This window comes from Pseudophryne corroboree, chromosome 4 (assembly GCF_028390025.1).
Source record: "Pseudophryne corroboree isolate aPseCor3 chromosome 4, aPseCor3.hap2, whole genome shotgun sequence".
In the NCBI taxonomy this organism is placed as follows: Eukaryota; Metazoa; Chordata; class Amphibia; order Anura; family Myobatrachidae; genus Pseudophryne; species Pseudophryne corroboree.
This window is the reverse complement of record NC_086447.1, coordinates 322,954,156-322,981,429: the sequence shown is the minus strand read 5'-3', so window position 1 is coordinate 322,981,429 and position 27,274 is coordinate 322,954,156. Positions and strand designations below refer to the sequence as shown.

The following is a 27,274-nucleotide window of genomic DNA, read 5'->3' as shown; positions in this document are numbered from 1 at the left end:
ATCCTTCAAGGAAGCTGCCCCAGGGACAGGTAAAACTATCCTACGTGACAGCCTCGAAACCGATGCGTCAACTACCAGTGGGTTTTCCCATTTTTTCCTATTATCCTGAAGAAACGGGAAGGATGTGAGTAACCATTTTGGGATATGAAACGTCTTGTCAGGATTTACCCAAGTTGCTTCAAATAGGGACTTTAATTCTTAGATGCAGGGAAAGTAGCTGAAGAATTCTTTTTTACATTAAAATAAGATTCCTCATCTTCCTCTGTCACTTTGTCAGGGATGTGCAGGACATCTCTAATAGCTTCTATCAGGGCCTGTATTCCCTGTGACAAAGCTGCATCCCCCCCTCCCAAGTCAACTCATACTCCTCTGGGTCTGATACATCATCATCATCATCATCGGTATCAAAGTCTAAAAACAGTCAAACTAGTTCCCTGGGCGCAAAGCCGCCTGTACACTTCTGATGTCAAAATAAATGTCACCACATTTACAAAACACAGATATATAACAAAAAATAGACACCAGACTGTGTCCTAGGCGCTTATAGAATAAGTGATCTGTACAATACGTTCCTTTTTGGGATGGATGACCTCAGGATTGGTTCCCTCCTTATGGAAGTATTGTGATCTCATCCAGTTGTATTGTATCGTAGTTATTCATACATGTGAAAATAGAAAAATAACATGCAATGTGTAATATTGCTAACAGTCCCGTAATCACAAAAAATGAAGAACAGTTGCAATGAAAGATGATCCACAGCTATCTTGCGTACCCCACTCACACTGAGGTAAATGTAGGTATGCCCATAAAGGTATCTTTTAGTGTGGTAGTATTAACGGCATCCAGGTGACCAGACAACAAGTTGTGAAGGTTTAATCAAACACAGGCGTACCCAAGACTCACACAAAGGATGTAGAGGGCACTCCTTGAAAGGTATCTTTAAAATTACTATTCTTCATAAAAATGAGGCGTCCCCCAACTCACACTGGCACGGAGAATTATATTCCTATCAAGGTTTCTTTATTCCATAGTGATGCTGTCAGCAGACTCCAATACTCTGATTTGGTAGCTCGCAGATATGCAGAAAGAGGAAAATAATGACAAACAATGTGTGATATTGTTTTAAACCAAAAATGTGTACAGAATAGAGGGCACCAATATTTAGTGGGACACTGATGTTTCACGTACCCCACTCACATCAAAAGATGGGTGGTAATAAGCCCATAAAGGTATCTTTCATATGGTGACTGTCACAGACCATAAACTAGACATTTAATCCGGAATGGATCAATGTATATAGGCGTACCCGAACTCACACTGGATATATGACAGATGTTCCTATAACGGTATCTTTCACACCATAGCACTCAAATATAGGCGTACCCAAACTCACGTTGAAGTGACATAGATGAATCCTATCAGGGTATCTTTTTGGACTCAGATGGTTTGTTCTGTCTATCTTGTCTCCCAAAATTTCACCAATCGGTGTGTGGTAGCAGGAAGAGTCATACAAAGTATGCTATTCACTGTTGGTGATGTGTGAAATTTTTCCAAAAGGAATTCCAAATATAGATAGTATTCGTAAAAACAAAAAGTAATTTTTAATCCATTCCAACAAAACAAAAAGATTTTTCAAATAGAATTGAAAAAGTCCAAGTACAATGCAAAAAAATAATTGTCACATTATCTGGACTGTGAGTAGCAAGATTCCTATTTCTTCTTTTTTAAATTGAACTTTTAACGGCCAATAATTTTTTTAAAAGGCAATTATTTTTTTGCATTGTACTTGGACTTTTTAAATTCTATTTGAAAAATCTTTTTGTTTTGTTGGAATGGATTAAAAATTACTTTTTGTTTTTACGAATACTATCTATATTTGGAATTCCTTTTGGAAAAATTTCACACATCACCAACAGTGAATAGCATACTTTGTATGACTCTTCCTGCTACCACACACCGATTGGTGAAATTTTGGGAGACAAGATAGACAGAACAAACCATCCGAGTCCAAAAAGATACCCTGATGGGATTCATCTATGTCACTTCAACGTGAGTTTGGGTACGCCTATATTTGAGTGCTATGGTGTGAAAGATACCGTTATAGGAACATCTGTCATATATCCAGTGTGAGTTCGGGTACGCCTATATACATTGATCCATTCCGGATTAAATGTCTAGTTTATGGTCTGTGACAGTCACCATATGAAAGATACCTTTATGGGCTTATTACCACCCATCTTTTCATGTGAGTGGGGTACGTGAAACATCAGTGTCCCACTAAATATTGGTGCCCTCTATTCTGTACACATTTTTGGTTTAAAATAATATCACACATTGTTTGTCATTTTCCTCTTTCTGCATATCTGCGAGCTACCAAATCAGAGTATTGGAGTCTGCTGACAGCATCACTATGGAATAAAGAAACCTTGATAGGAATATAATTCTCCGTGCCAGTGTGAGTTGGGGGACGCCTCATTTTTATGAAGAATAGTAATTTTAAAGATACCTTTCAAGGAGTGCCCTCTACATCCTTTGTGTGAATCTTGGGTACGCCTGTGTTTGATTAAACCTTCACAACTTGTTGTCTGGTCACCTGGATGCCGTTAATACTACCACACTAAAAGATACCTTTATGGGCATACCTACATTTACCTCAGTGTGAGTGGGGTACGCAAGATAGCTGTGGATCATCTTTCATTGCAACTGTTCTTCATTTTTTGTGATTACGGGACTGTTAGCAATATTACACATTGCATGTTATTTTTCTATTTTCACATGTATGAATAACCACGATACAATACAACTGGATGAGATCACAATACTTCCATAAGGAGGGAACCAATCCTGAGGTCATCCATCCCAAAAATAGGATTTTGGTACTTACCAGGTAAATCCTTTTCTTTGAATCCATAGGGGGCACTGGAGTACTCTTGGGATATGGACGGCTTCCACAGGAAGTAGGCACTGAATAAATTAATTTTGGAACTATACCTCCCCTCCATATCCCTGAGTACCTCAGTGTTTTTTACTGAGCCGAACAGGAGCGATAGAGAGGTTGACAATGGAGCATTACATATAACATAACTGACAACAATAAAGTTGACCCAACATTACTGACAACTAAACAGTTGACACCATAACTTGTTAATCTGAACCAGTCGGTGAAAGTGTGTTACCATAAGATCTACTGAACCTACCACAAACCAGGTAAACTGCTCTGGGTGGGCGTCCAGTGCCCCCTATGGATTCAAAGAAAAGGATTTACCTGGTAAGTACCAAAATCCTATTTTCTTTTTCATCCACTAGGGGTCACTGGAGTACTCTTGGGACGTACCAAAGTTTCCCCCGCGGGCGGGAGAGCTGTTTGGCACTTGTAACACTAGGCGGCCAAAGCTAGATGCTGATGCCGCAAACGTATCAAACTTGTAGAGGCGCACAAACGTGTGCACCGAAGACCATGTAGCCGCCCGGCAAAGCTGTGTCGTAGAAGCTCCACGACTCGCTGAACATGATGTTCCCACAGCACGTGTGGAATGAGCTGTTATCGATGTAGGCGGCTGTAACCTAGCATGAAGGTAAGCCTGACGTATGGTCACTTTAAACCAACTGGATAAGGTCTGCCTAGAAGCTGGCCAACCCATCTTGGCAGCATCATAGAGAGCAAACAACGTATCCGTCTTACGAACGGTCGACGTTCGGGATACATAAATGCGTAAAGCGCGCACCACATCCAACCTACCAGAGTCTCCTGTTAACATAGGAACTACTATTGGTTGATTGATGTGAAAAGATGACACTACCTTTGGTAGAAAAGCAGAATTCGCTCGGAATTCCGCTCTGTCATCATGAAACACTAAATACGGTGGTTTGCACGACAAAGCACCCAATCTGAAACACGCCTTGCTGACGCTAAGGCTAAAAGAAACATTATTTTCCCAAGTGAGAAATTTAATATCCACTTGTTGTAAGAGTTCATAATAAAAAGACTAAGAAATCTAAAAACCAGATTCAAGTCTTATGGCGCAGTAGGTAGAGTGAATGGAGGCTGAACTCTGAGGACACCCTGCATAAAAGGTGTGAACCGACGGCAATAGGGCCAATCTACTATGAAAATAAATGGACAACTCAGATATCCGCACTTTTAGTGTGGATAAATTCAGACCTCTATCTAACCTAGGCACGCCAAATTCTGTAATAATGAGCTGCCGTAACCGGCTTCCTAGCTCGTAACATGGTTGGAATAACCGATTCTGGAATGTCCTCTCTTCTTAAGAGGGCTGTCTCAACAGCCACCCCGTCAAACGCGGCCGCGCTAAAATCGGGTAAAAGGAATGGACCCTGCTGTAACAGGTCAGAACGTAGTGGGAGCGGCCAAAGACCGACTGCGAGTAGACCGCGGAGATCCGAGAACCAAGCTCTCCGAGGCCAAAGAGGCGTCACTAGTATAACTGTGACGGACTCCCTTTGATCCGTTTTAGCCACAGAGGGAGCAGCGGAAACGGTGGAAATAGATACACGAGACTGTATGGCCACGTGATTGTGAGAGCATTCACCGCCACTGCCTTTGGATCTCTCATTCTGGACACGACCTGGGGCGTTTGATGATTGTGGCGAGATGCCATCAGGTCCACCTGCGGGTAACTCCACTTCTGGACCAGCATGTGAAATACTTCTGGATTTAATGCCCATTCTCCTGGATGAAAATTCAGACGGCTGAGATAATCCGCCTCCCAGTTGTCCACTACCGGAATGACTACTGCCGACAATATCATTTGGTGATACTCGGCCCAATAGAGGATTCAAGCTACAGATGTGACAACTTACATCTTCGCATTTTTTTTTTTTTTTTTTTTTTACAAATTTGGCACAACATGCAAAACACAGCTAAACTGTTTTTCATGAAAAGCGAGTGGATGAATTTTAAAATTTTTGTTTGCCATAAAAGAATATGTATAAAGTAACATATTAAGGAAGCAAATTTAAGAAAAAAACACAAGACATGACTAAATCTCCGAGTATATAGCATGCAAAACTGTGCCATACATGACGGGATATAGCAAAGATGTATGTGGACACATCTGTACTTCCCGCATTGCCATACGGCTTTTTGTTCCTCCTTGTTTGTTGATGTATGCGACTGCTGTCGCATTGTCTGACTGCACCTGAACAGCCTGAGCCTGCAGCCTGTGCACTACTTGTCATAGCGCATTGTAAATTGCCCGGAGTTCCAGGACATTTATAGACAGCAATCTTTCGTGATCCGCCCAGAGACCCTGGAGCTGATAATTTTGAACTACAGCTCCCCAACCTCTGAGACTTGCGTTCGCCGTGAGAATTATCCAATTCCAGGCACCGAACCGTTTCCCTGCGGTTAGATTCTGTACTTTGAGCCACCAGAGTAGAGACTCTCTGGCCCTTGGAGACAACCTCACTTCTGCAGTAAATCTGCAGATGCGAGCCCACCACTGTGCGAACACATCCAATTGAAAAGGACGTGAGTGAAGTCCTCCGAACTGAAGCGCTTCGAAAGCCGCCACCATTGTGTCTAATAGGCGAATGCACAAGTGACCGAGACTGTGCGTGGCTTGAGCACTAATTGTACCAGATGACGAATTACCTGTACTTTCTGTTCGGGTATGTAAATTCTTTGATTTACCATATTGAGAATCATACCTAGGAATTGAAGTCGTTGAGACGGAATCATTCAGGAATTTGCGTAGACAATGGTAGGAAATCAGATTTTCCTCCCCACTTGGTCTGCGATCTATCTCGTTTGGAATCGGACTCCGCCTGTTAGGAACGTAGCCAAAGTGGACGTTATGCGCTACTAGCGAAGCTGAAAACGCAAGAACCAACTGCCAACGTCCAAAGAAGCTGTAGGCAGCAAGCAGTGTAAGGTGGTCTTTATTTAGGGCAAACCTGAACTGGAATGCCCTGCCACTACAGCCTTGTTACCTCATCCCTTACCAAAGCAGGGCGAAGCAACAGCCCTACTGCTGTGTAGGGTATACTCCGATATGTAGTAAAACACCCAATATTGCAATTGTCTCTGATTGGAAATTGTTCAGCCTTCGCTGAGAACCTGACGTACTGGCCTGGTGCTATGAGGGCTGGCGGCAAATCGACCGCAACAATGTAACTGAAACTGTCTGCTTTACGCAGAGTACTAACCACTATACGATCACGGCAACTTAAACGAGCCAGGTAGGAGACGACCTACAATCCTATTATCCATAGTCAGATGCGTTATACATTGCGCCACTGGCCCAGATTCGTATTTGTCCGACACACTGTGTGACCGACTTTGCAGCGAAGCTGCTTGTTTGATTATGCCTTAGACTTAGTGATCATGTACTCCAACCAGTAAGTACACCACGGAAGTAACGTGTGTATAAACCTGCATTACCGTGCATGTGGTTACCAGCAATAGTGAATCTTCCTGTAGAGTCATGCTGTACAAAACAATTAATAAATTAAACTCCTAACAACACCCCGCTCCTCCAGAGTCTAAGTGTTGTAGGGCAGCAACTTCCGAGAAAGAACCAGGAAGTAACATTAAAAGCAAAAAAGGTCCTACCATGGTTTTTTTTTTTTTAAACACCTGTTAAACCAGGATCTGAACCAGTGTCCATGCAAACACAATGTTCACTGTGGCCGGAAACCTAACCACTTAGCTACAGAGCCACCTGTAAAACAATAAGCAAAGCTGCTGCAGGTGTGGCCATGTTTGCAGTGCTCAACAGATACTGTTAATAAGCACTGAGTGCTGACCAATTATTCTTGCTTACTGCAAAATAGATTTTTAATGTCAGCATATTATATATATATATATATATATATATATATATATATATATACACACACACACACACATACATACAACAATGTATATTCACACATATTCAGACTTTAATAAATATATATATATATATATATATATATACACACATATATGCATACATACACATTATATATATATACACATATACACATATCCTGATACACAGGTATAACACATTTTTACAAGTCTGAAACTAAATGTGACCTCACACAGGCTTAAAACCTGAGATGACTGCTGCTTGACCACTGCTTAGTTAATGGGCCCTTCTAGTGGCCGGCGCCGGGAGCGCGCTCTGGAGAGCTATCCTGACTGTAAAACCTATGGTAGGATTATATTGATAGTGTAAGCCCAAACTGAGCTATTTTTAACAGTTTAAACTAGCATGTATCACTGGTAGTACACTGGTGATACCTGTGATACATGTATGTAGGTGATCACTGGTGATACATGTGATACATGTATGTAGGTGATCACTGGTGATACATGATACTAGCATGTATCACTGGTAGTTGGATCACCAGATTCCCCCAGATGTCAAAACAGTATGCAACCCTGCTTAGCTTCCAAGCTCAGATGAGTTTGTCCAGTGTGGTGTGGCTGTAGATTAAAAATACCTACAGCACCTTGTACTCCCAGGTGGCTAATCAGGCCCAACCCTGCTTAGCTTCCAAGCTCAGATGAGTTTGGGCGTATCCAGTGTGGTGTGGCTGTAGATTAAAAATACCTACAGCACCTTGTACTCCCAGGTGGCTAATCAGGCCCAACACTGCTTAGCTTCCAAAATCAGATGAGATTGGGCGTATCCAGTGTGGTGTGGCCAAGTGAATTAAGCCAAAGCTGCTGCAGGTGAGACCTGAACTCATACTGCTCCACAGATACTGTTTTATAAGCACCATGTGCTGACCAAATGTTATAACATATCTTACTTTACAACAATGAACAAAGCCAGTATTTGGCTGCCACAACCATGATTCAGATTTGCAGTCTTTAGGATAATATCATTATAAACAGTTATGATATAAATAATTATGTATATCCATGTTTTAGACATGGCAGGGAAACTGCTTATTAGTAATTGCTGGTGTCTTACTCATGCAGACAGACAATACAAAAAACAAAACAAAAACAAAGACAGACAACTTGCACGACTCAGTAATTATAGCACTAAGTTGTCTCTATAAATATATATCTGGCCAAGTGCAGTGCACGCCAGCCATATGCCTGCTCCCAAATTCCCCTTAACACCCCTGCGCCTTCAATGGAGGAGAGATGTAACACAGGAAATTCTGGAAATACAACAGGAAACATGGTTAATCTTGTTTTAACAAAGACTTCATAGCCTATTGTAATACATATGCAGCGCTGCTGTATTCCCTTATCAATAAGAGTTGAATCATGAGATTTTATCCAGTGACCCTGACATTTCTGTGTGCAGGGAACATCACTGTGGCAGCAAAGTTACTCACTATAAGAAACCTGCCTTTTGACTCTCATTTGTGTGCCCCCCCATGCTCCGTATACCGTTCTCTATACACGGAGCCGGGCTATGGTGGAGAGGGAGCCCAAAGCGGCATCGAGGGCCTGGGCCACACACACACACACATACACACAGTATCCCACACAGTGGGGCGGCAGCGTGAGCTGACCGCCCCGTTCAACATACCTGGACCCTGTGGTGAGGGCTATGACGGGCCTTCTCTGTAAGTTCCGTCCAGCCTTTACTGCAGGTTTTAGTCCTGCACATGGTAGTGAGGGAGCTCTTTTTAGAGAGGTCCGACAACCACAGCTGCTAAAGCAGCCTTCACTATCCCTGACCCACGCCTATTGGAAAGGGGGATGGGATGTGGTAAATCGTTGAAAAAAGAAAAACTTAGAAAAAAATCCAATGAAATGTGGACCTCTGTGGCAGCAAAGCCACAAGCCTACTAACTGCGTCGAGCACAGAAAAAACACTGAGGTACTCAGGGATATGGAGGGGAGGTATAGTTCCAAAATTAATTTATTCAGTGCCTACTTCCTGTGGAAGCCGTCCATATCCCAAGAGTACTCCAGTGACCCCTAGTGGATGAAAAAGAAAAGGAACGTATTATACAGATCACTTATTCTATAAGCGCCTAGGACACAGTCTGGTGTCTATTTTTTGTTATATATCATCGGTATCAGCCTGCATGATTTGGGCCAGAGAATGCTTCTGTGGACAAATGGCAGGGGTTTGAGACGCTGGAATAACCACTGAATCTCTATTCATAAGGTCATCAACAGACTGCCTTAAGTATTGCGTCTCCTTCTCCTTTTGGGATAATTTATTCAAAATATTTGAAATCATCCCTTTTAATGAATCTAACCATACTGATTCAGATCCACTAGCCTGAGAATGTGTACTATCCTGAGTACATGGCAGTGATCCCCAGATTGAGAAAAACACTCTGCTGTGCATGATACACACTCCTTTGACATAGCAAATGTAAAAGAAAACACACAGACACCACACCCACCCACAGGAAAATAGGGTAAAACACAGTTAACCCACACAGGGCCCTCTAGGGAGACACAGAGTATATTGGAGCCAGCCACACAGCGAGCCTATAGCAAAAGTACAAATTCAGCTGGGTCACAAACCTTGTACCCTTAATAGGGTTTAGTACACCAAATATTGCTCCCCCCCCCCTTTGCTATGACCCCCTGGTACGGCTGAGGTGCTCTGGAGTTCTTGTGGAGGAGCTGCGCTACCCTGCCAGTCTACCTGTGTTTAGCTGCAGAGGAAAAATGGCGCTGGTGAGCTGCTGGATCCGCTCATAGTGAAGCCCCGCCCTCTTAATGGCGCGTGGTCGTCCCAGTTTTTTTATACTGGCTGGGGTAACTTCTGTCCTACAGTGGGTTAAAACCCCTGTAGAAGTGCTGCCAGTGTGGGTATATGGATGTTGTGGCTTCAGCTCGCCCCTCACAGTGGAACACACACCGTGTATGCCTCTGAAGCCTGGAGCCGCAGCCTGCTTGTCAGCGCTGCGGTCCTACCCTTGTGCCGCCATTACAGCCGGCGACCCGCTAACCAGGACGCCGGCCACCTACTCACCACTCTTCATTCTTCTGGCTCTGTTAGGGGTGGCGGCGTGCTGCGGGTCTGTACGCTCGCCGTGGTGGGGCTTGCGCATAGGACCCACAGGAGCTCCTGTCAGCAGGGAATGGGACCATTAACCCTAGGGAGGTTGTGCCGTTCCCCCCCCCCCCCCCTAAGTCCCACGAAGCAGGCAGTCTGGTGCCAGCCAGACCTGCCTGAAACAACAAAAAAGAAAATAAATGCAGAAAATTCATCAGGAGCTTACCAAGCGTGACTGGCTCCTCCGGGCACATTTTCTAAACAGAGTCTGGTAGGAGGGGCATAGAGGGAGGAGTCAGCCCACACTACCAATTTCTTAAAGTGTCCATGGCTCCTAGTGGACCCGTCTATATCCCATGGTACTAATGTGGACCCCACTATCCTCTAGGATGTTAGAGAAAATATGCGTCCTGGATTTACAGATCTAAATATCTTTGTCTAAATTCAGGTCCAGGCCCACAGTATACAATTTTCAACTGCTGTGTAAGGTGCAACTGCAGTCTCCTTTACACACTCATCTATACGCCTAGATCCTATGCAGTCCAAGAAATACAAGGTCCTGAACCAATAATCTTGAGAATGCAGTCTATCGATTTATAAGGACTAGTAACAATTTTGTTAAGTGGCCTTTGATAGGATGAGAAATATTTGGAGAAACAAAATGGTTTCATCCCCTGTATGTGGGCAGTCAGTTTACTTTAAATGTGACACAGGTTTCAAGTCTGTTTCCAAAAGACCTAGGGCCTGATTCAGATTTGTACGCAATGCCGATGTTCACGCTACTGAAAGATTATTGGTAGACAGCGCATGCGCCATAATCGCACTACACATGCACCAAGGTACTTTTGTGATGCCGCTCACAATCACGAATGAAAATATAGTGCTATGGATTGTTTGAAGAAGGAGGAGGGCCACAAACCATGAGGCCTAAATCCAGCTCTGTGTATATGTACTGTATACTGAATCCACTGTAAAAGGCAATTCTAATTTGTATTTATTATTTTCTATTTTAAGTGTATACTGTGATTAACCGCGTGACTACGGAAAGGTAAGTATAATATATGGGTGCAGTGTGTGCGGTGTGGCCCCCCTGAACCCAAGGGGCCTGTGTGCACCGTACACACTGCACCCATTATAGAAACACCTATGATGTTCCATAGCTGCTTATTAAGTGAGCCTCACATTGAGAATTGCTCTGTAACATTAATTGCTTTCCCACAACAAATAAACACATTTATTACTCGGCTGTAGGTGCGGCACTCCAGTCTCCAAATAATCAAATATACTGTAGATACGATTAAAGTGCAACGTTTCAATGCCCTTAATGAGGCATTTTCATTTGGCTGAAATGAAAATGCCTCATTAAAGGGGTTACATAAAAATGGGTATGAGTATATATTTGGGTAACATTACACCACTTTGAAAAAAGTTTTTTAAAAAACCTGATTACTCCCGCCTGCAAGCGTAAAAAGACTTGTCCACAGTCAAAAAGCACCTCAGTATACCTGTCCCATAACTTGTAACCCAGTTTCTATCATTGTAACTTAAAATTGTTTTTTTCCCCACTGTTCACCTGCTCATCGGTGGTGAATTGAAATTTGTGGTTAAATTACCGCAAATTCGTTTTCTGCAGACAACAGAATAGGTGCATCGTAAGTTGCGGTAAATTTGCAGTTTTTGTTTTTGCGGCTAATTGAATCAGGCCCTTAGACTGTAAACTCCAGTGGAGCACTAACTGATACAAAATATTCTCTGCAAAGTGCTGTGCTGTAAGTTGTGTAATTGTTAGGTAAAAATATTCATTTCTTCAAAGGTTGCACATAAACATAAAAACCAGCACTACAATGCCTCAGAAGTCGCATTCCAACACAAACCAACTCATGCCTCAATGCAAATTAATCATTAGTAAATTTGCGATTAGCAAAATTGTGGCTTATTTACAAAAAAACAAAACAAATGGAGCAAAGTTGAACTTTAGTATATTTCCCCCTGATGTCTCCTCACCCACATCAGCGTCCATGCTTCATCAGTGAGTCACCTGAACACAGACCTGTTGCTATTACTACCATTAGTTTATCCCTATTAATTCTGTAGCCAAGCTAAGGATACCAAGGCTACCAAACAGTACAGTAACAGTGGCACTGCTAAGTACCTATTGTTCACAGCATCGTGAACACAACAATCAGGTTATACAGGTAAAGAAGAAGTAGTAAACAGACCCTGCTATTTATGTAATAGTATTTTTTGTTTTACATTACATCCACACTAGTGACCAATTACACACCACTAAATGTTGTTTCGACACAAATTTAAACTGCACATACAGTATGCACAATTTTATTTGTTAGTTTACATTTAATGATGTACAAGCAAAATGATCTGTTACTTTCTCACCCATACATATCCTCAAAAATGGACTTGTTTGTAGTACTACATTTATTTAGGGTTATCTTGTATGTATTTCAATAATAACAATTATCGCAAAATGTACTGTTTTCTGTCACATAAACCTTTCCCCTTACTACATAAATATAAATTATGCACATATACATAAAATAAGTAATAATGAGCAAATAGGAATATTTAATGCATGTATTATGCAATGTTTTACCATACCTCCCAACTGTCCCAATTTTCGCGGGAAAGTCCCATTTTTTGGGGACTGTCCCGCTGTCCCACTCGCGGGCTGCAGTGTCTGGCGGTGGGGGACAGTTGGGAGGCTCCTGTCCATCGATGAGTAGATGATGTGCGCATGCGCACAGTGTCTATTCACGGGCGTCAGAGAGGCTGGGGGCATGGCAGGAGCTCATATGCCTCCATGAGGAAAATATCACTTCTGAAACACTGGTCTTTTTGAGAAGATAGTATTTTGTAAAAAAAAAAAATTCCCCTCTGGCTTGCCAACCCAACCCCCTGATCCCAAAGGTTCTCAACAGTCGAGCAACTGCCTTTGCATGCCTGATCACTGTCACGATCCTAGGCACGTCGATTCCCCAGATACGCCAATCTGCGAATCCCTGCCGCGTGACACCTTTACGGGATACCTGAGCGCGTGTGTTAATTTCACAAAATCACTGCCACCAGCCAAAGTACAAACATTTAGGGTATGACCCAAGGCAAACTTATGGCTTTTGCCTGCACCTAGAATTATTAATATTTTGGTAACGCCTCTTTCAGAGAGTTGGGTTGGAGACACAACAGAAACCAGATCTAAAATTAGATTATTTAATTCAAGTAAAACACTTCAAAGCTTATGTTACAGTAAAAAGAAAGTTACAAGAATATAATGATAAAAAGTCAAAGTCACAACAGAAAGACAACTTCAATAAAATAAAAATAGGAAGATAAACCCACCGATACTAGCACGCATGCAGAGTAGAACGATGAGGTGAAGTGAAGCCGCTTCGGATATCGGAACATTACAGAGCCAGAATGTTCTCCTGACTCGCTTCTTTGATAATGGACAATTTACACTCTGTGGGTCTCCTATTTAAAAAACATGCTGCCCCTTCAACCCCCCTCCCTCTGGAGTGTTACTGTTAACCCTTTCCAGATCAGAGTTAATTGTGTAAATTCAACTGCAACATGGGGTCTCTTGGTCATATACGCAGGGGCTGGCTAATTACTCTTCCCCTTCCTTTTGAAGATGGGCAATTAAATTTATCAATCATACTAAGACACTTATAGCTGGCTGAAGGAAGTTTTTAATCACCTTCCCTAGCCAGCATGTCTTTCTGGTCTCTCTCTGGTGACCCCCTGGGGTCAGGAAACAACCTGTTGGGAGATACACAAGCCAGCTGAGAAAACACATTTCAGGCCTGAACTGCATTTACTTTAAGATCTCAGCTCTGATTCTGGGATAAGTAAAATAAACTAAATTTCACACCTAAGCAGTCAGTGTGTCTCTGTGTTCTGTGGCTACAATTAAATGCCAGCAGATCAATCAAGCTTCAACCATTTAACATGCAAAGACAGTTATCACATACTGGTACATTGAAAAACATCAATTGGAATAATACAAATTTCAATCATGCCCATTTTGATGTAACCCAGATGCGTTGGCATCACATCCATTGATACGTCACTTGGATATCCTGGTATCATCTATATTGATCTCACACTACTTATTAACAGGCTTATTCCTGCTTGAAGTAGCCTGGATCATGACACCTCCCCCTTTAAGATCAGCAAGGGAGCAGTGGCACATCAGACTGAAGTCTCCTATGACCTTTTCACACAGGATTTATACATAACCACACACAGGACATTTGCAGACATTGATCAATACAATATTATTTGCAGAGATGCACGTTCTGGCGTCAGAATAGCGTCCAATCATGACAATCACCTTCTAGCCTCCTTTTATCTGGCAAGATACATCTCTTTGTCATTATTATTTTGAGTCTGTTTGTATTTCTTAAAGGCAATCTTTTTTTACTTTCACCCTAGTTGATTCCTCTTTTGTGAACCGCACTGCCTTCCTTTTCCTGGTGCTTTTCCTAACCCTTTTGTATTGCACTTTTAAGTTTTTCCCACCTTTCCACTTTGTACTTTGCACCTTCCAACCTTTCCACTTTGTTGAGCCAATTTTTCTAGGCATGGATTCTACTAACTGTCATTATATTTCATTGGGAAGATTAGGACACTGTCCTGCTGTCCCTCCCGCAAGCAGGGGGGCAGGTTGGGGCGCCTGGGATCACCGCAGCCAGTGATCTCTGGATAGATGTAAACAGTGCATTATAGTGAGCCTGGGGGCTGCCCAGCTGTTCGGAGAGCGCTGGGCATGCCCCCAAAATTATGAAAATAGGGGACGTGACATGAGTCCACCCCCACCCATCCAAGGCCACACCCCTTATCAACAAAAAGCTCCTCCCCCTCTGCTGGTATGCATGGCTATGAAGCGCAAAGGTCCCGGGTCAAAGAGCTTTAAAGTTGGGAGGTATACAACCCTAATAAGATAAGATTAACAATGCTCGAAGTGTTCTGGTTTCCCAAATAATGACACTGCGAAGCAAGTTTTTATTAAGAAACAAAATATTTAAAAAAAAGTACAGTAAAAAATAAGGATTCTTTTAGAAAGATGAACTAAACACAGAGTGAATCCCATATGATGATATGTAGTCAAAATGTCAATAGTCAGAATGCTGACATTAAATGTCGACATGATCTAAATGTCAACACTGACATAATGTTGTGAATATTAAAAAGCGCAATGTTGACATTCCGTTTTAGTGTTAGGGTTAGACTGCAGTTAGAGTCAGGCTGTGGTTAGTGTTTGGCTTAAAATGGTTTGAACTTGAATAATTATATGGGGTGTTGTCTGAATGTTGACATTTTGTACCACACCATGTATAATCAATCTAGTATACAGTGAAGAAACAGACCTAAACTAATAATAATAATAATAATAATAATAATAATAATAATGAGATTTATGGTAGACTTACCATTGTTAAATCTCTTTCTGCGAGGTACACTGGGTTCCACAGGGAATACACTGGGGTGTAGAGATGGATCTTGATCCAGGCACCAACAGGTTAAAGCTTTAGTTGTCCCAAGATGCATTGGGGCCTCCTCTATAACCCCGCCTCCAGGCACTGTGAGCTTAGTTTCATTAACCAGTCCAATGCAAGAGCAGGTAAAAGAGAAGGCAGATGTCACATAGAACCACATTCTCACGACAGAAGAAGGGACCAGCGACTAATGCCATATAAACCCATAGAAGCTAGGTGCGTCAGGGCGGGTGCCCTGTGGAACCCAGTGTACCTCGCAGAAAGAGATTTAACAATGGTAAGTCTACCATAAATCTCCTTTTCTGCAGCGGGATACACTCTGTTCCACAGGGAATACATTGGGGATGTCCCAAAGCAGTTCCTTAAGGGAGGGGACGCGCCTTAGTGGATATGAGAACCCAGCATCCGAAGGAAGCATCCTGGGAGGCGGAAGTATCAAAGGCATAGAATCTAGTGAACGTGTACACTGAGGACCACGTAGCCGCCTTGCACAAATGTTCTGTGGACGCGCCATGGCAGGCCGCCCAAGGGGGTCCAACAGACCAAGTAGAATGGGCTTTAATAGCAGCAGCAGCTGGAGGACCAGCCTGTGCATAAGCTTGTGCAATCACAATTCTATTCCATCTGGCCAAGGTTTGCTTAGTCGCAGGCCAGGTACGTTTGATAAAAACAAAAAGGTAGTCCTCTCCATGTATATACGGAGAGCCCGTACCACATCCAAAGACCGCTCTTGGAGGACAAACCAGAAGAGATGAATGCCGGAACCACAATCTCTTGATTAAGGTGAAAAGATAACACCACCTTAGACAAATAACCAGGGCGAGTTCTAAGAACTGCCCGGTCACTGTGAAATATCAGAAAGGGTGGACGACAGGATAAAGCGCCTAGGTCCGACACCCTCCTAGCAGAGGCAATAGCCAGTAGGAACAGGACTTTGACCGTGAGCCATTTAAGGTCCACTGACTCAAGAGGTTCAAATAGAGACTCTTGCAGGGCATTCAGAACAACTGACAGATCACATGGAGCCACAAGAGGGACATAGGGAGGCTGAATCCGAAAAACACCCTGAGTGAAAGTATGAACGACACGAATACATGCAAGTTTTCTCTGAAACCATACCAACAAGGCAGGGATATGAACCTTGAGGTAGGCCAGACGGAGGCCTAAGTCCAGGCCTTGTTGCAGAAAAGCCAGAAGTCTGGAAGTACTGAATTTGTAAGCCTCGTAATTCTTAGCAGCACACCGAGTGAAGTAAGAATTCCAGATCCTATAATCAATCCGCGCAGATGCCGGTATGCAGGCCTTCAGCGTAGTTTGGATGATTGCCTCAGGGAATCCTTTGGCCCTCAGGAATAAAACTTCAAGAGCTATGCTGTCAAAGCCAGGTCTGGACAGACATAAGGGCCCTGAACGAGGAGGTCTGGGCGTTGAGGAAGTAGAAGAGCACACTCTATCGATAGACCCTGCAGGTCTGAGAACCAATGCCGTCTGGCCCACGCTGGAGCGACTAGAAGTAGTATTCCTCCTGCTTGTTTGAACTTCTGTAGTACCCTGGGCAGGAGTGACACTGGAGGGAACATGTAGGGCAGTTGAAAGTTCCATGGAATTGCCAGTGCGTCCACAACCGCTGCTTAAGGATCCCTGGTTCTTGATCAGAAAGACCGGAACTTTGTAATTGTGTCAAGACGCCATCAGGTCAACATCTGCTAGGCCCCACTTGTTCACTAGGAAGTCTTTCAATTCCTGATGAAGACTCCACTCTCTAGCATGCACGTCCTGACGACTGAGAAAATCACCTTCCCAGTTGAGGACTCCCGGAATGAACACTGCCAATATTGCCGGCAGAAGGCATTCCGCCCAACGAAGGATTATTGACTCTTCCATCAGTGTCATGCGGCTTCGAGTGCCGCCTTGATGGTTTATGTATGCCACCGTGGTGGCGTTGTCTAACTGTACTTGAACAGGCCTGTTCTGTATCAGAGGCAGGGAGAGAAACAAAGCATTGAACACTACCTGCAATTCCAGAATGTTTATCAGGAGGATTGATTCCTCCATGGTCTAGCGTCCCTGGAAAGAGTGTTGCTCCAACACCGCACCCCAACCCCTCAGACTGGTGTCCGTAGTCAGTAGGACCCAGTTGGGGATCCAGAAGGGACGGCCTCTGCTCAACTGCTGGTCCTATATCAACCAGGTCAGTGACAGACGAACCTCAGGAGTCAAGGAGATCATGTGAGACCTGATCCGATGAGGCAGGCCATCCCACTTGGAAAGGATTAACCTCTGTAGAGGGCGGGATTGGAATTGAGCGTACTCTACCAAGTCGAAAGCAGACACCATGAGGCCTAGTACTTGCATCGCCAAGTGTATTGAGACTCTTGGGCGAGAAAGGAAGTATCTGATTCTGTCCTGAAGTTTGAGGACCTTCTCTGGAGACAGAAACAGCCGTTGACTGTGTGTGTCCGGTAGTGCCCCCAGGTGCAAAATACTCCGAGCAGGGACCAGCGAGGACTTCTTCCAGTTGACGAGCCACCCATGGGCTTGTAGGAAGTTTACAGTCAGTTGTAGATGACTGAGGAGTACATAGTGGGAGTTTGCCAGAATCATCAAATCAACCAGCTACGGCAGTATCCTGACTCCCTGGTGATGGAGATGAGCAGTCATCATGGCCATAACCTTGGTGAAGATCAGAGGAACCGTGGCCAGTTCAAACGGCAGAGCCTGGAATTGATAGTGAAGGTTGCCAATAGCAAACCGCAGATATTGCTGTTGCGATATGGCAATAGGCATATGCAGGTAAGCATCTTGTATATCCAGGGATACCATATAGCCTCCGGATTCCATGGCCAGTACAATTGAGCGCAGTGTTTCCATACGGAACTTGGACACTCTCACAAACTTGTTCAGTGATTTGAGGTTGATAATAGGCCGGAAAGACCCATCTGGTTTCGGGACTAGAAACAGGGTTGAGTAGTATCGTCTGCTTCTCTAGGACAGAGGTACTGGCACTACCACTCCTGTACCCAGGAGGTAACGCACAACCATCTGTAGAGCTTGCGCCTTTAATGGATCCGAAGGGATAACAGTTGTGCAGAACTGGCGAGGGGGACGTCTCTTGAAAGAGAAAACTTCTCGCACCAATGACCAAAGTGGTCATTAACCAGACCTGGATGAATCGTAGAAGTTGGCCCCCCACCCTGGGTTCCCCCAGGGGGAGGCCTGTCCCATCATGCAGCAGGGCTTGTCATGAGAAGCAGGCTGACGAGCAGCCCAGGGTAGTTAAGCCTTGGGCTTAGTGGTTGTTGGGAGCATGAGACAATCTCGGGTATGCCTGACCTTCGCTTTCCCTTAAGGCCGAAAGCAGGGAAAAGCGGTACCTTATGCCTTCTGTGCAGAAGTAGTAGCATTTAGGAGAAAGGCAGTCATAGTAGCCGCCGACTCAGACCCAATTTTTAATTAGGTCTTCACCAAATAAGATGTCCCCAGTAAAGGGTAATACCTCCAAGGACATTTGGAGTCCAGATCCACCTTCCATGACCTCAACCTGCACAGACGTATTCAACGCCTTGGCAGCTAATACACCTGCCTCAGGGGACGCCTCCTGGTGTAGAAAAAGGTGGCGGTGGTATTGTGAGACAAGGAATGTCTGGCATTGTCAGATATATCCTCTGGCAGCTCTTCCTCTAATGCCTGATCCAGTCATCAATCTATTTTGCAGCCCCAAGAGGACGCAGTTGTGGTCTATGTACAACACCCGTAAGGAAGTAATAGACTTCAGGCATCCCTCCACATGCTTATCTGTCGGTTCCTACAATGAGGGGACAGTGGTGAGAGGCAGAGTGGACGACACCCGATGGGTGACACATGAGTTCACTAGCAGTGAATTACCTACTTGTTATATAACTCTGCAGGGAGAGGATATCGAGCGAATGCCCGTTGTAGACAGGGGGAATGTCTTCCCTGGATTAGACCAGGGGTCTTGTCTGATGTACACTTAATGGTCAGATTGTGGTAACAGAGTTTATATACCCTCTGACGTGTGAACATATCAGTTTGTTTAACCACAGTAGGGTACACAGACCATCACACAAAACTTACCCCCTCAGGTAAATCCGTTGCGCATGCTCTGCAGGATGCAGGAGCATCCCCAGATTTACTGCCCTACATGTTAAAAATTATACACAAATGCAATAGAGAGCAGTTTAGTACGATGAAACCAGACAGAGCACAATACCTGCAAATAAATCCGTTAGCATGTGACTGAGTACCCAGTAGACAATACCTGCAAATAAATCCGGTATTACAGTATGTGATTGAGTACACAGTAGAATACACTTATTAGGTAAATACTGTGACGCACTATATATTGACCCAGATGCACCTAGTCCCCTAGGGTACAGTATACAGTGATAGATATATCTGGAATACGCCGCAGTGAAATCACAAAGCAGATACAGGCACACAGTCATGTTTGCAATGCAAATAATTATTTTCATGACAATAAAATTGCATTGGATTACTATATGAACACATATAAAAAAATAATAATAATAATTTTTTTTATTTATATATATATATATATATATATATATATAAAACAATGCGCGGTCTGAGACTGGATGTATATATCAGAATGCTCGTACAATATATTCTGGTAGAGGTACACTTGTTCTAAAGGAACACTGTCTTAATATCGGCACATAGAATACTTAAGTGTTTGTAAAACCATGGCGCTGATGTACAGGCGGGTTTACAAAAGAGACCTTACCCTGCAGTCCCGGAGACCAGTAGCATCTATTTTAGAAAATGGCGCCCGGCGTCTCAGTCAGGGAGTGAGGGAGAGTGTGAGGCAGTTCCAGGGCAGGAACACCAGCAGTAGATGGCGCACTGGGCCGGGGGATGGGCTACAGGTCAAGCGCCGGTTCCCCTATGCTGGACTTCACCACCTGGAACTGTGGAGTCTTATTAAAAGTGGACATTAGTATATCCGACCTGTGCTCGTATGCCCTGGTGGATATAGTGGGGTCCCTGCTCGGTCACAGTGTCCACTCCAGCGTCGCAATCCGTCTCCCTAAACTGCGATCGGAACACGATTTAATGGCGGGTCCCACCTGGGGGACCCTCTTACCTCCTCCCTGTAGCAGCCACGTGAACCAGGAGAGCGTCTGCGACTGTGTGTCTAAGCCGGAGCATCTCCGCCGCAAGTACCCGGGAACCGAGCCAGCGGGAGTATGCAACGCCGCTTGGGAGGTGATGGAGCTGTAGTGCTGAAGTGTCACCCTGACATACAGCGCTGACAGCCCAGTTTTGAAAACATTTTTGGTCAGAAAAAGCCTTTTCAGGGCTGCCCAGTGCAGCCCACCTGTTAAATGACCTGCTTCTGCAGACACCAACTGAAAACTGAGCTCACAGTGCCTGGAGGCGGGGTTATAGAGGAGGCCCCAATGCATTTTGGGACAGCTAAAGCTTTAACCTGTTGGTGCCTGGATCAAGATCCATCTCTACACCCCAATGTATTCCCTGTGGAACACAGTGTACCCCTCTGCAGAAAATAATAATAATAATTTAACTAGAAACTTATTTTGCACATATGAGACTATGGCAGGAATTCAGCTGATGTCGTTTAGCTCCGGGAATGAGTGCCCAGAGATATTCCATTGGCCTCGCTGTGGAATTTGGATTGGCCACGCTACTAGATTTTTACTCGCACCCTAGTAAGGTGCAAACAGAAATCTGAATGAACTAGTGCCGCAATGCTAATTGTGAGCTTATGACGTGCGCCAATAGCGCCCGGCACTTAAGTTGAAAAATGCCATGACTAAGCTCTGGGGCATTAGTCGCGGTAAATTGCGTCTCCTGACTATGCATGCCAGACGTGATGCGGACAATTGAATAGCTCCAGGCACTCATACCCAGAGATAAACAACATCGCGTTAAACTGAACCCCACCACCCATGTTTTTACATGCTGTTTTTGAGTCATTTTTCAAATGAGCTTTATAGGCAAATCAGTAGTACTTAGTAAATATTAATATGACAGTAGGACATATCTTACCCTTTTTAAAAAACATCTTCCAAGTGAATCTGTATTTTCAGTACACTTTTCCAGCTCTTTTAGAAAAGTACTAGAACAACAGAAAAAAAAATTATGTACAAATACAAATGTAGGTACAGATACAATAAAGTTCAAGGTTTCGTTGTAGCCTCAGGCTATTATTGTTGCACACATTTCTTGCAAGGTTCCATTGTAGCCTCAGACTATACCAGAGGTTCCCAAACGGTGTGCCGTGGCTCCCTGGGGTGCCTCGGGACACTTGAAGGGGTGCCCTGGGTTGGTGGTCCAGGATTAATTCAAATTATTCATGGTCAATGTAATAGGCAAAACCAGTGCTGGTGGCTGCCAGTCATAAAATATGTGGCCAAACAGAAGCAAATCTTGTCCCTCACCACACAAAACTGACCCTAAGGATGACATATAAACGCGATCTACTTAATGTAATATTTCTTTCTAAATAAGAAATTTTTGGCCTAGCGGTGCCGAGAAAAAAATTCTGATATTCTAGGGCGCCGTGATTCAAAAAAGTTTGGAAACCACTGGACTATACATTGCTGTACAGCATTGTAAGTCCTGGGGAAAGCAATGCACTGTGACTCCTACACACCCATTCGTGGGAACCAATATAAAAAAACATTATCACATGCCCGTCCTGTGGTCCCGCACAGTCTCTACACGTGCTTCCATACAGTAAATGCTGCCAGCACTCTGATTGGTGGATAGCTCCGACCATCCACCAATTAGCATGCTGGCAGCCATTCACTGTCTGCATACATTTACTGCAAGGTTCCACTATAGATAGCATTGCTGCACACATATACTGCAATTCCACTACAGAAAGCATAGCTTATTTTTTCTCGAGTCAACAGAATTATGTAGAAAATAATACCTGACAATTATCTCTGTTTTTATTTACCTAAAGCCACTGAGAGTTATTTACTAACATTCCTCAACAATGTAAATCCACACCAAACACTTTGTAACAAATTACCAATTATTATTTTTCCTTCCAGCCCAGTGCAGTGATGGGCAGCCCACAGGAGCTATTGAAATTGCCCAACCTTCACTTGTGGCCCACCCTGGTCTGTTTTGCTTTATGACCTTTGACACCAGCTGTCCTTTTATTTGCTTTTTACACACTGGTCTTCTATTCGATTTTATGCCACACCAAACTTTTTACCGAATGGCCAAGAATAAGAACTGGGGTTATGAGTGAAGCTCAGCATCTCACAAAATAGAGGATAAGGCAGTGGCGCTGATTCAGAGATACACGCAGCTCTGTATGTGACTACATCTAAGTAGGACACACCTCAGCAACTTCTCTCAATATGATTGATTCTTTGTAAATTGGCACTAAACTCTGCAACAACTTGGCAGTCATTGCTACATCATGCAAAATATAGTCATACATGAAAAGAGTATAAGAGTATACGATGCCGATGACAGGTGCAGATGTAAGGTAAAATGTAGAGATAGTCCTGCTACATTCTAGAGAGAAAGGGCAATGCTGAGACAATAGAAGCTAGTGGGACATGAGAAGGCATGGAAGCTGGAAGAACATAGAGCCAGAAGTATTAGGTTGTAGCAGGATAGGCTATAGTGAAGAGGTGGGTTCTGGAGATGGCTTAAAAGATTTAAGATTGTGAGAGAGCCTGATCAGATAGGCAATGTCAGCATGTTCTTGATGTGAACATGTAAGAGGTTGACACTGACAAAATGTCAACAAGTTCAAAATGTTGACTTTATGTAATCCTACAATATGAGCATTAGGGTTAGGCTGCGGTTAGGGTTAGAGTTGTTGTAAAATAGTACTTTTGACATTCTCACGGTCTACATGCAAGATATCAACATGTTGACCATTTTGACATAATATTGTTGACATTGGGACCACACCCCATTGTTGAACTCATATAGCACATCCCATTAAGTTAGGGTGAGAACTTTAAGGGAGCCAATGTAGGGACTTGCAGATGGCTGCAGCAGAGTCTGAGTTACAATAGAGGATGTTCAGTCTGGCATTTAGGAGGAGTAGCAGATGGGAAAGATGGGTGGGTGTTGGGTGCCAGACAGTAGGAAACTACCATAGGCAGAAGATAAAAACAGATAAGAGAAGTAAGAAAGGTTTTGTGATATATCTTGTCAACGTTCACCATGTGTACATTGAATTGGGAATTCAACTGGGCATGAGTTTAACGTGGTGGGAAACCTTGCATACTGTACAGCCCAATTTTGGTTTACAGCGAGTATGCACGCTCTTGGGTGCCAGAGCATGTCCTGGTGATTTTGCCTAAAATAAACAAACAATTTTAGGAAAAATCAGACTTGCTCTGGGGCAAAATTTACTATTGTTTGGTTTTGATTTAGAAGGGATTTTGGCATTTTCATTAGATTTAGATGGAACAGATTTACTAAAGGCCAAATCGTATGTCAAATCAAATCTATCATCAAATTCAACTCACATCCCAATAGAAATCGAATTTCTGAAAAACACTGATGTTTTCCCATAGCCCAACATAAAATCCCCTCATTTACTAAAATTCGATTTGCAAATCGATTTGAAATCAAACTCAAAATCGAACCTCAAATCCCCAAATGTTTAGAATAAAGTTAGACATTCGATTTAGGCTTCTAAACACCATTCTAATGGTAGGAAATTGATAGTGATGACTTTTTAAGTACCCAAAAGCATGTAGGGCAGTGTGGAAATAGTACAAATGGATGTACAAGGTTATGGTATGTTGTGCACCTACAGTACCTGCAAAATGTAAATCACCACCTGACTGAGATAACCCTGGAGGATCAATCAGAGCACCATCAGCAGCTTCATGAGTTGTATTGTGCACATATTTATACTTATAGACATCATATAGATTGTAAGCTTGCGAGCAGGGCCTTCCTACCTCTATGACTGTTTATCACCCAGTTTGCTATTGTTATTTCAAATTGTAAAGCGCAACGGAATTTGCTGCGCTATATAAGAAACTGTTAATAAATAAATAAATAAATAAATAAATAAATAAATACAGGTAATACTTATTCTGTGAATGTGCAATAAATAGCACCAGAGCACAATATTGAGCAATTTGGCTGGATGATATAATGAATTTTAAAATCATAAGTGTTGTAACTGACTATCCTGGTTCATCCCATGATGCCTACATCCTCAGCAATTCATCCCTCCATGCAAAAATAAAGATTTTAGACCTACCGGTAAATCTTTTTCTCGTAGTCCGTAGAGGATGCTGAGACTCCGTAAGGACCATGGGGATAGACGGGCTCCGCAGGAAACATGGGCACTTTAAGAAAGACTTTGACTCTGGGTGTGTACTGGCTCCTCCCTCTATGCCCCTCCTCCAGACCTCAGTTAGAGAAACTGTGCCCAGAGGAGATGGACAGTACGAGGAAAGGATTTTAGTTAATCCAAGGGCAAGATTCATACCAGCCACACCAATCACACCGTATAACTTGTGTTAAACTAACCAGTTAACAGTATGAAAAACAACATAGTTTCGGTCCAAAACCGATGAAACTATAACATAACTCTTATTTAAGCAATAACTATATACAAGTTTTGCAGAAGTAGTCCGCACTTAGGACGGGCGCCCAGCATCCTCTACGGACTACGAGAAAAAGATTTACCGGTAGGTTTAAAATCTTATTTTCTCTAACGTCCTAGAGGATGCTGGGACTCCGTAAGGACCATGGGGATTATACCAAAGCTCCCAAACGGGCGGGAGAGTGTGGATGACTCTGCAGCACCGATTGAGCAAACATGAGGTCCTCCTCAGCCAGGGTATCAAACTTATAAAACTTTGCAAAGGTGTTTGACCCCAACCAAGTAGCAGCTCGGCACAGCTGTAGTGCCGAGACCCCTCGGGCAGCCGCCCAAGACGCGCCCACCTTCCTAGTGGAAATGGGCCTTAACCGATTTTGGTAACGGCAATCCTGCCGTAGAATGCGCTTGCTGGATCGTGTTACAGATCCAGCGAGCAATAGTCTGCTTTGAAGCAGGGCCGCCAACCTTGTTGGCTGCATACAGGACAAACAGTGCTTCTGTTTTTCTGATCCTAGCCGTTCTGGCCACGTAAATTTTCAAAGCCCTGACCACATCAAGGGACTCGGAATCTTCCAAGTCACGAGTAGCCACAGGCACGACAATAGGTTGGTTCATATGAAAGGATGAGACCACCTTAGGTAGGAATTGAGGACGGGTCCGCAATTCCGCTCTATCCATACGGAAAACCAGATAGGGGCTTTTATGTGATAAAGCCGCCAATTCCGAAACTCGCCTAGCCGAAGCCAAGGCTAACAACATGACCACCTTCCAAGTGAGATATTTTAACTCCACCGTTTTAAGTGGTTCAAACCAATGTGACTTAAGGAAACTTAACACCACGTTAAAGGTCCCAAGGCGCCACCGGAGGTACAAAAGGAGGCTGAATATGCAGTACTCCCTTTACAAAAGTCTGTACTTCAGGTAGAGAGGCCAATTCCTTTTGAAAGAAAATGGATAAGGCCGAAATCTGAACTTTTATGGAGACTAATTTTAGGCCCAAATTCACTCCAGTTTGCAGGAAGTGAAGGAGACGACCCAGATGGAATTCCTCCGTAGGAGCATTCCTGGCCTCACACCAAGAAACAGATTTTCTCCATATTCGGTGATAATGTTTTGATGTCACGTCCTTCCTAGCCTTTATTAGCGTAGGAATGACCTCATCCGGAATACCTTTTTCAGCTAGGATCCGGCGTTCAACCGCTATGCCGTAAAACGCAGCCGTGGTAAGTCTTGGAACAGACAGGGCCCCTGCTGCAGCAGGTCCTGTCTTAGAGGAAGAGGCCACGGATCTTCTGTGAGCAATTCCTGTAGATCCGGATACCAAGTCCTTCGTGGCCAATCTGGAACAATGAGGATTGTTCTCACTCTTCTTTGTCTTATTATTGCATCCTTTATGTCCAGAGAAACCATAAAATCCCCCCCTTCCAGGCTGGCGATAACCGCCCTGAGCGATTCCATCTTGAATTTGAACCTTTTCAAGTATAGGTTCAGGGATTTTAAATTCAAAATGGGTCTGACCGAACCGTCCGGTTTCGGAACCACAAACAGGGTTGAGTAATAACCCTTTCCTTGCTGCAGTAGAGGAACCTTGACCACTACCCGTTGAAGATACAATTTTTGTATTGCATTCAACACTAACTCTCTCTCTGAGGGAGCCGCAAGTAGAGCCGATTTGAAAAACCGGCGAGGAGGCACCTCTTCGAATTCCAGCTTGTATCCCTGAGAAACAATTTCTATTGCCCAGGGATCCACCTGTGAATGAACCCAGATGTGGTTGAAAAGTCGAAGACGTGCCCTCACTTGAGCGGACTCCCCAAGGGAAGCCCTAGCGTCATGCGGTGGATTTTGCAGAGGCAGGGGAGGACTTCTGTTCCTGGGAACTAGCTGTGTGCGGCTTTTTTCCTCTGCCCTTACCTCTGGCAAGAAAGGACGATCCTCGTACTCTTTTGCTTTTATTCGAACGAAAGGACTGCATTTGATAATGAGGCGCTTTCTTAGGCTGTGAGGGAACATAAGGCAAAAAATTCGATTTACCTGCCGTAGCTGTGGAGACGAGGTCCAAGAGGCCTTCTCCAAATAACTCCTCACCTTTGTAAGGCAAAGACTCCATATGCCTCTTTGAGTCGGCATCACCCGTCCACTGTCGGGTCCATAAGACTCGCCTAGCAGAAACAGACATAGCGTGTATTCTGGAACTTAGCAAACAAATGTCTCTT

The 27,274-nt window shown here is 43.8% G+C and overlaps 1 protein-coding gene across 5 annotated transcripts in view; it reads right to left on the bottom strand.

Annotated features, from left to right (window-relative positions):
- Window positions 1-27,274, bottom strand: part of MCF2L2 (MCF.2 cell line derived transforming sequence-like 2) — a 1,017,734-nt gene that overhangs the window by 310,336 nt on the left and 680,124 nt on the right. For all 5 annotated transcript variants that reach the window (XM_063916343.1, XM_063916344.1, XM_063916345.1 and 2 more), the window contains exon 18: window positions 21,503-21,572. In XM_063916343.1, coding sequence (XP_063772413.1) covers window positions 21,503-21,572 — 70 coding nt within the window. The remainder of the gene's footprint in view (window positions 1-21,502; window positions 21,573-27,274) is intronic.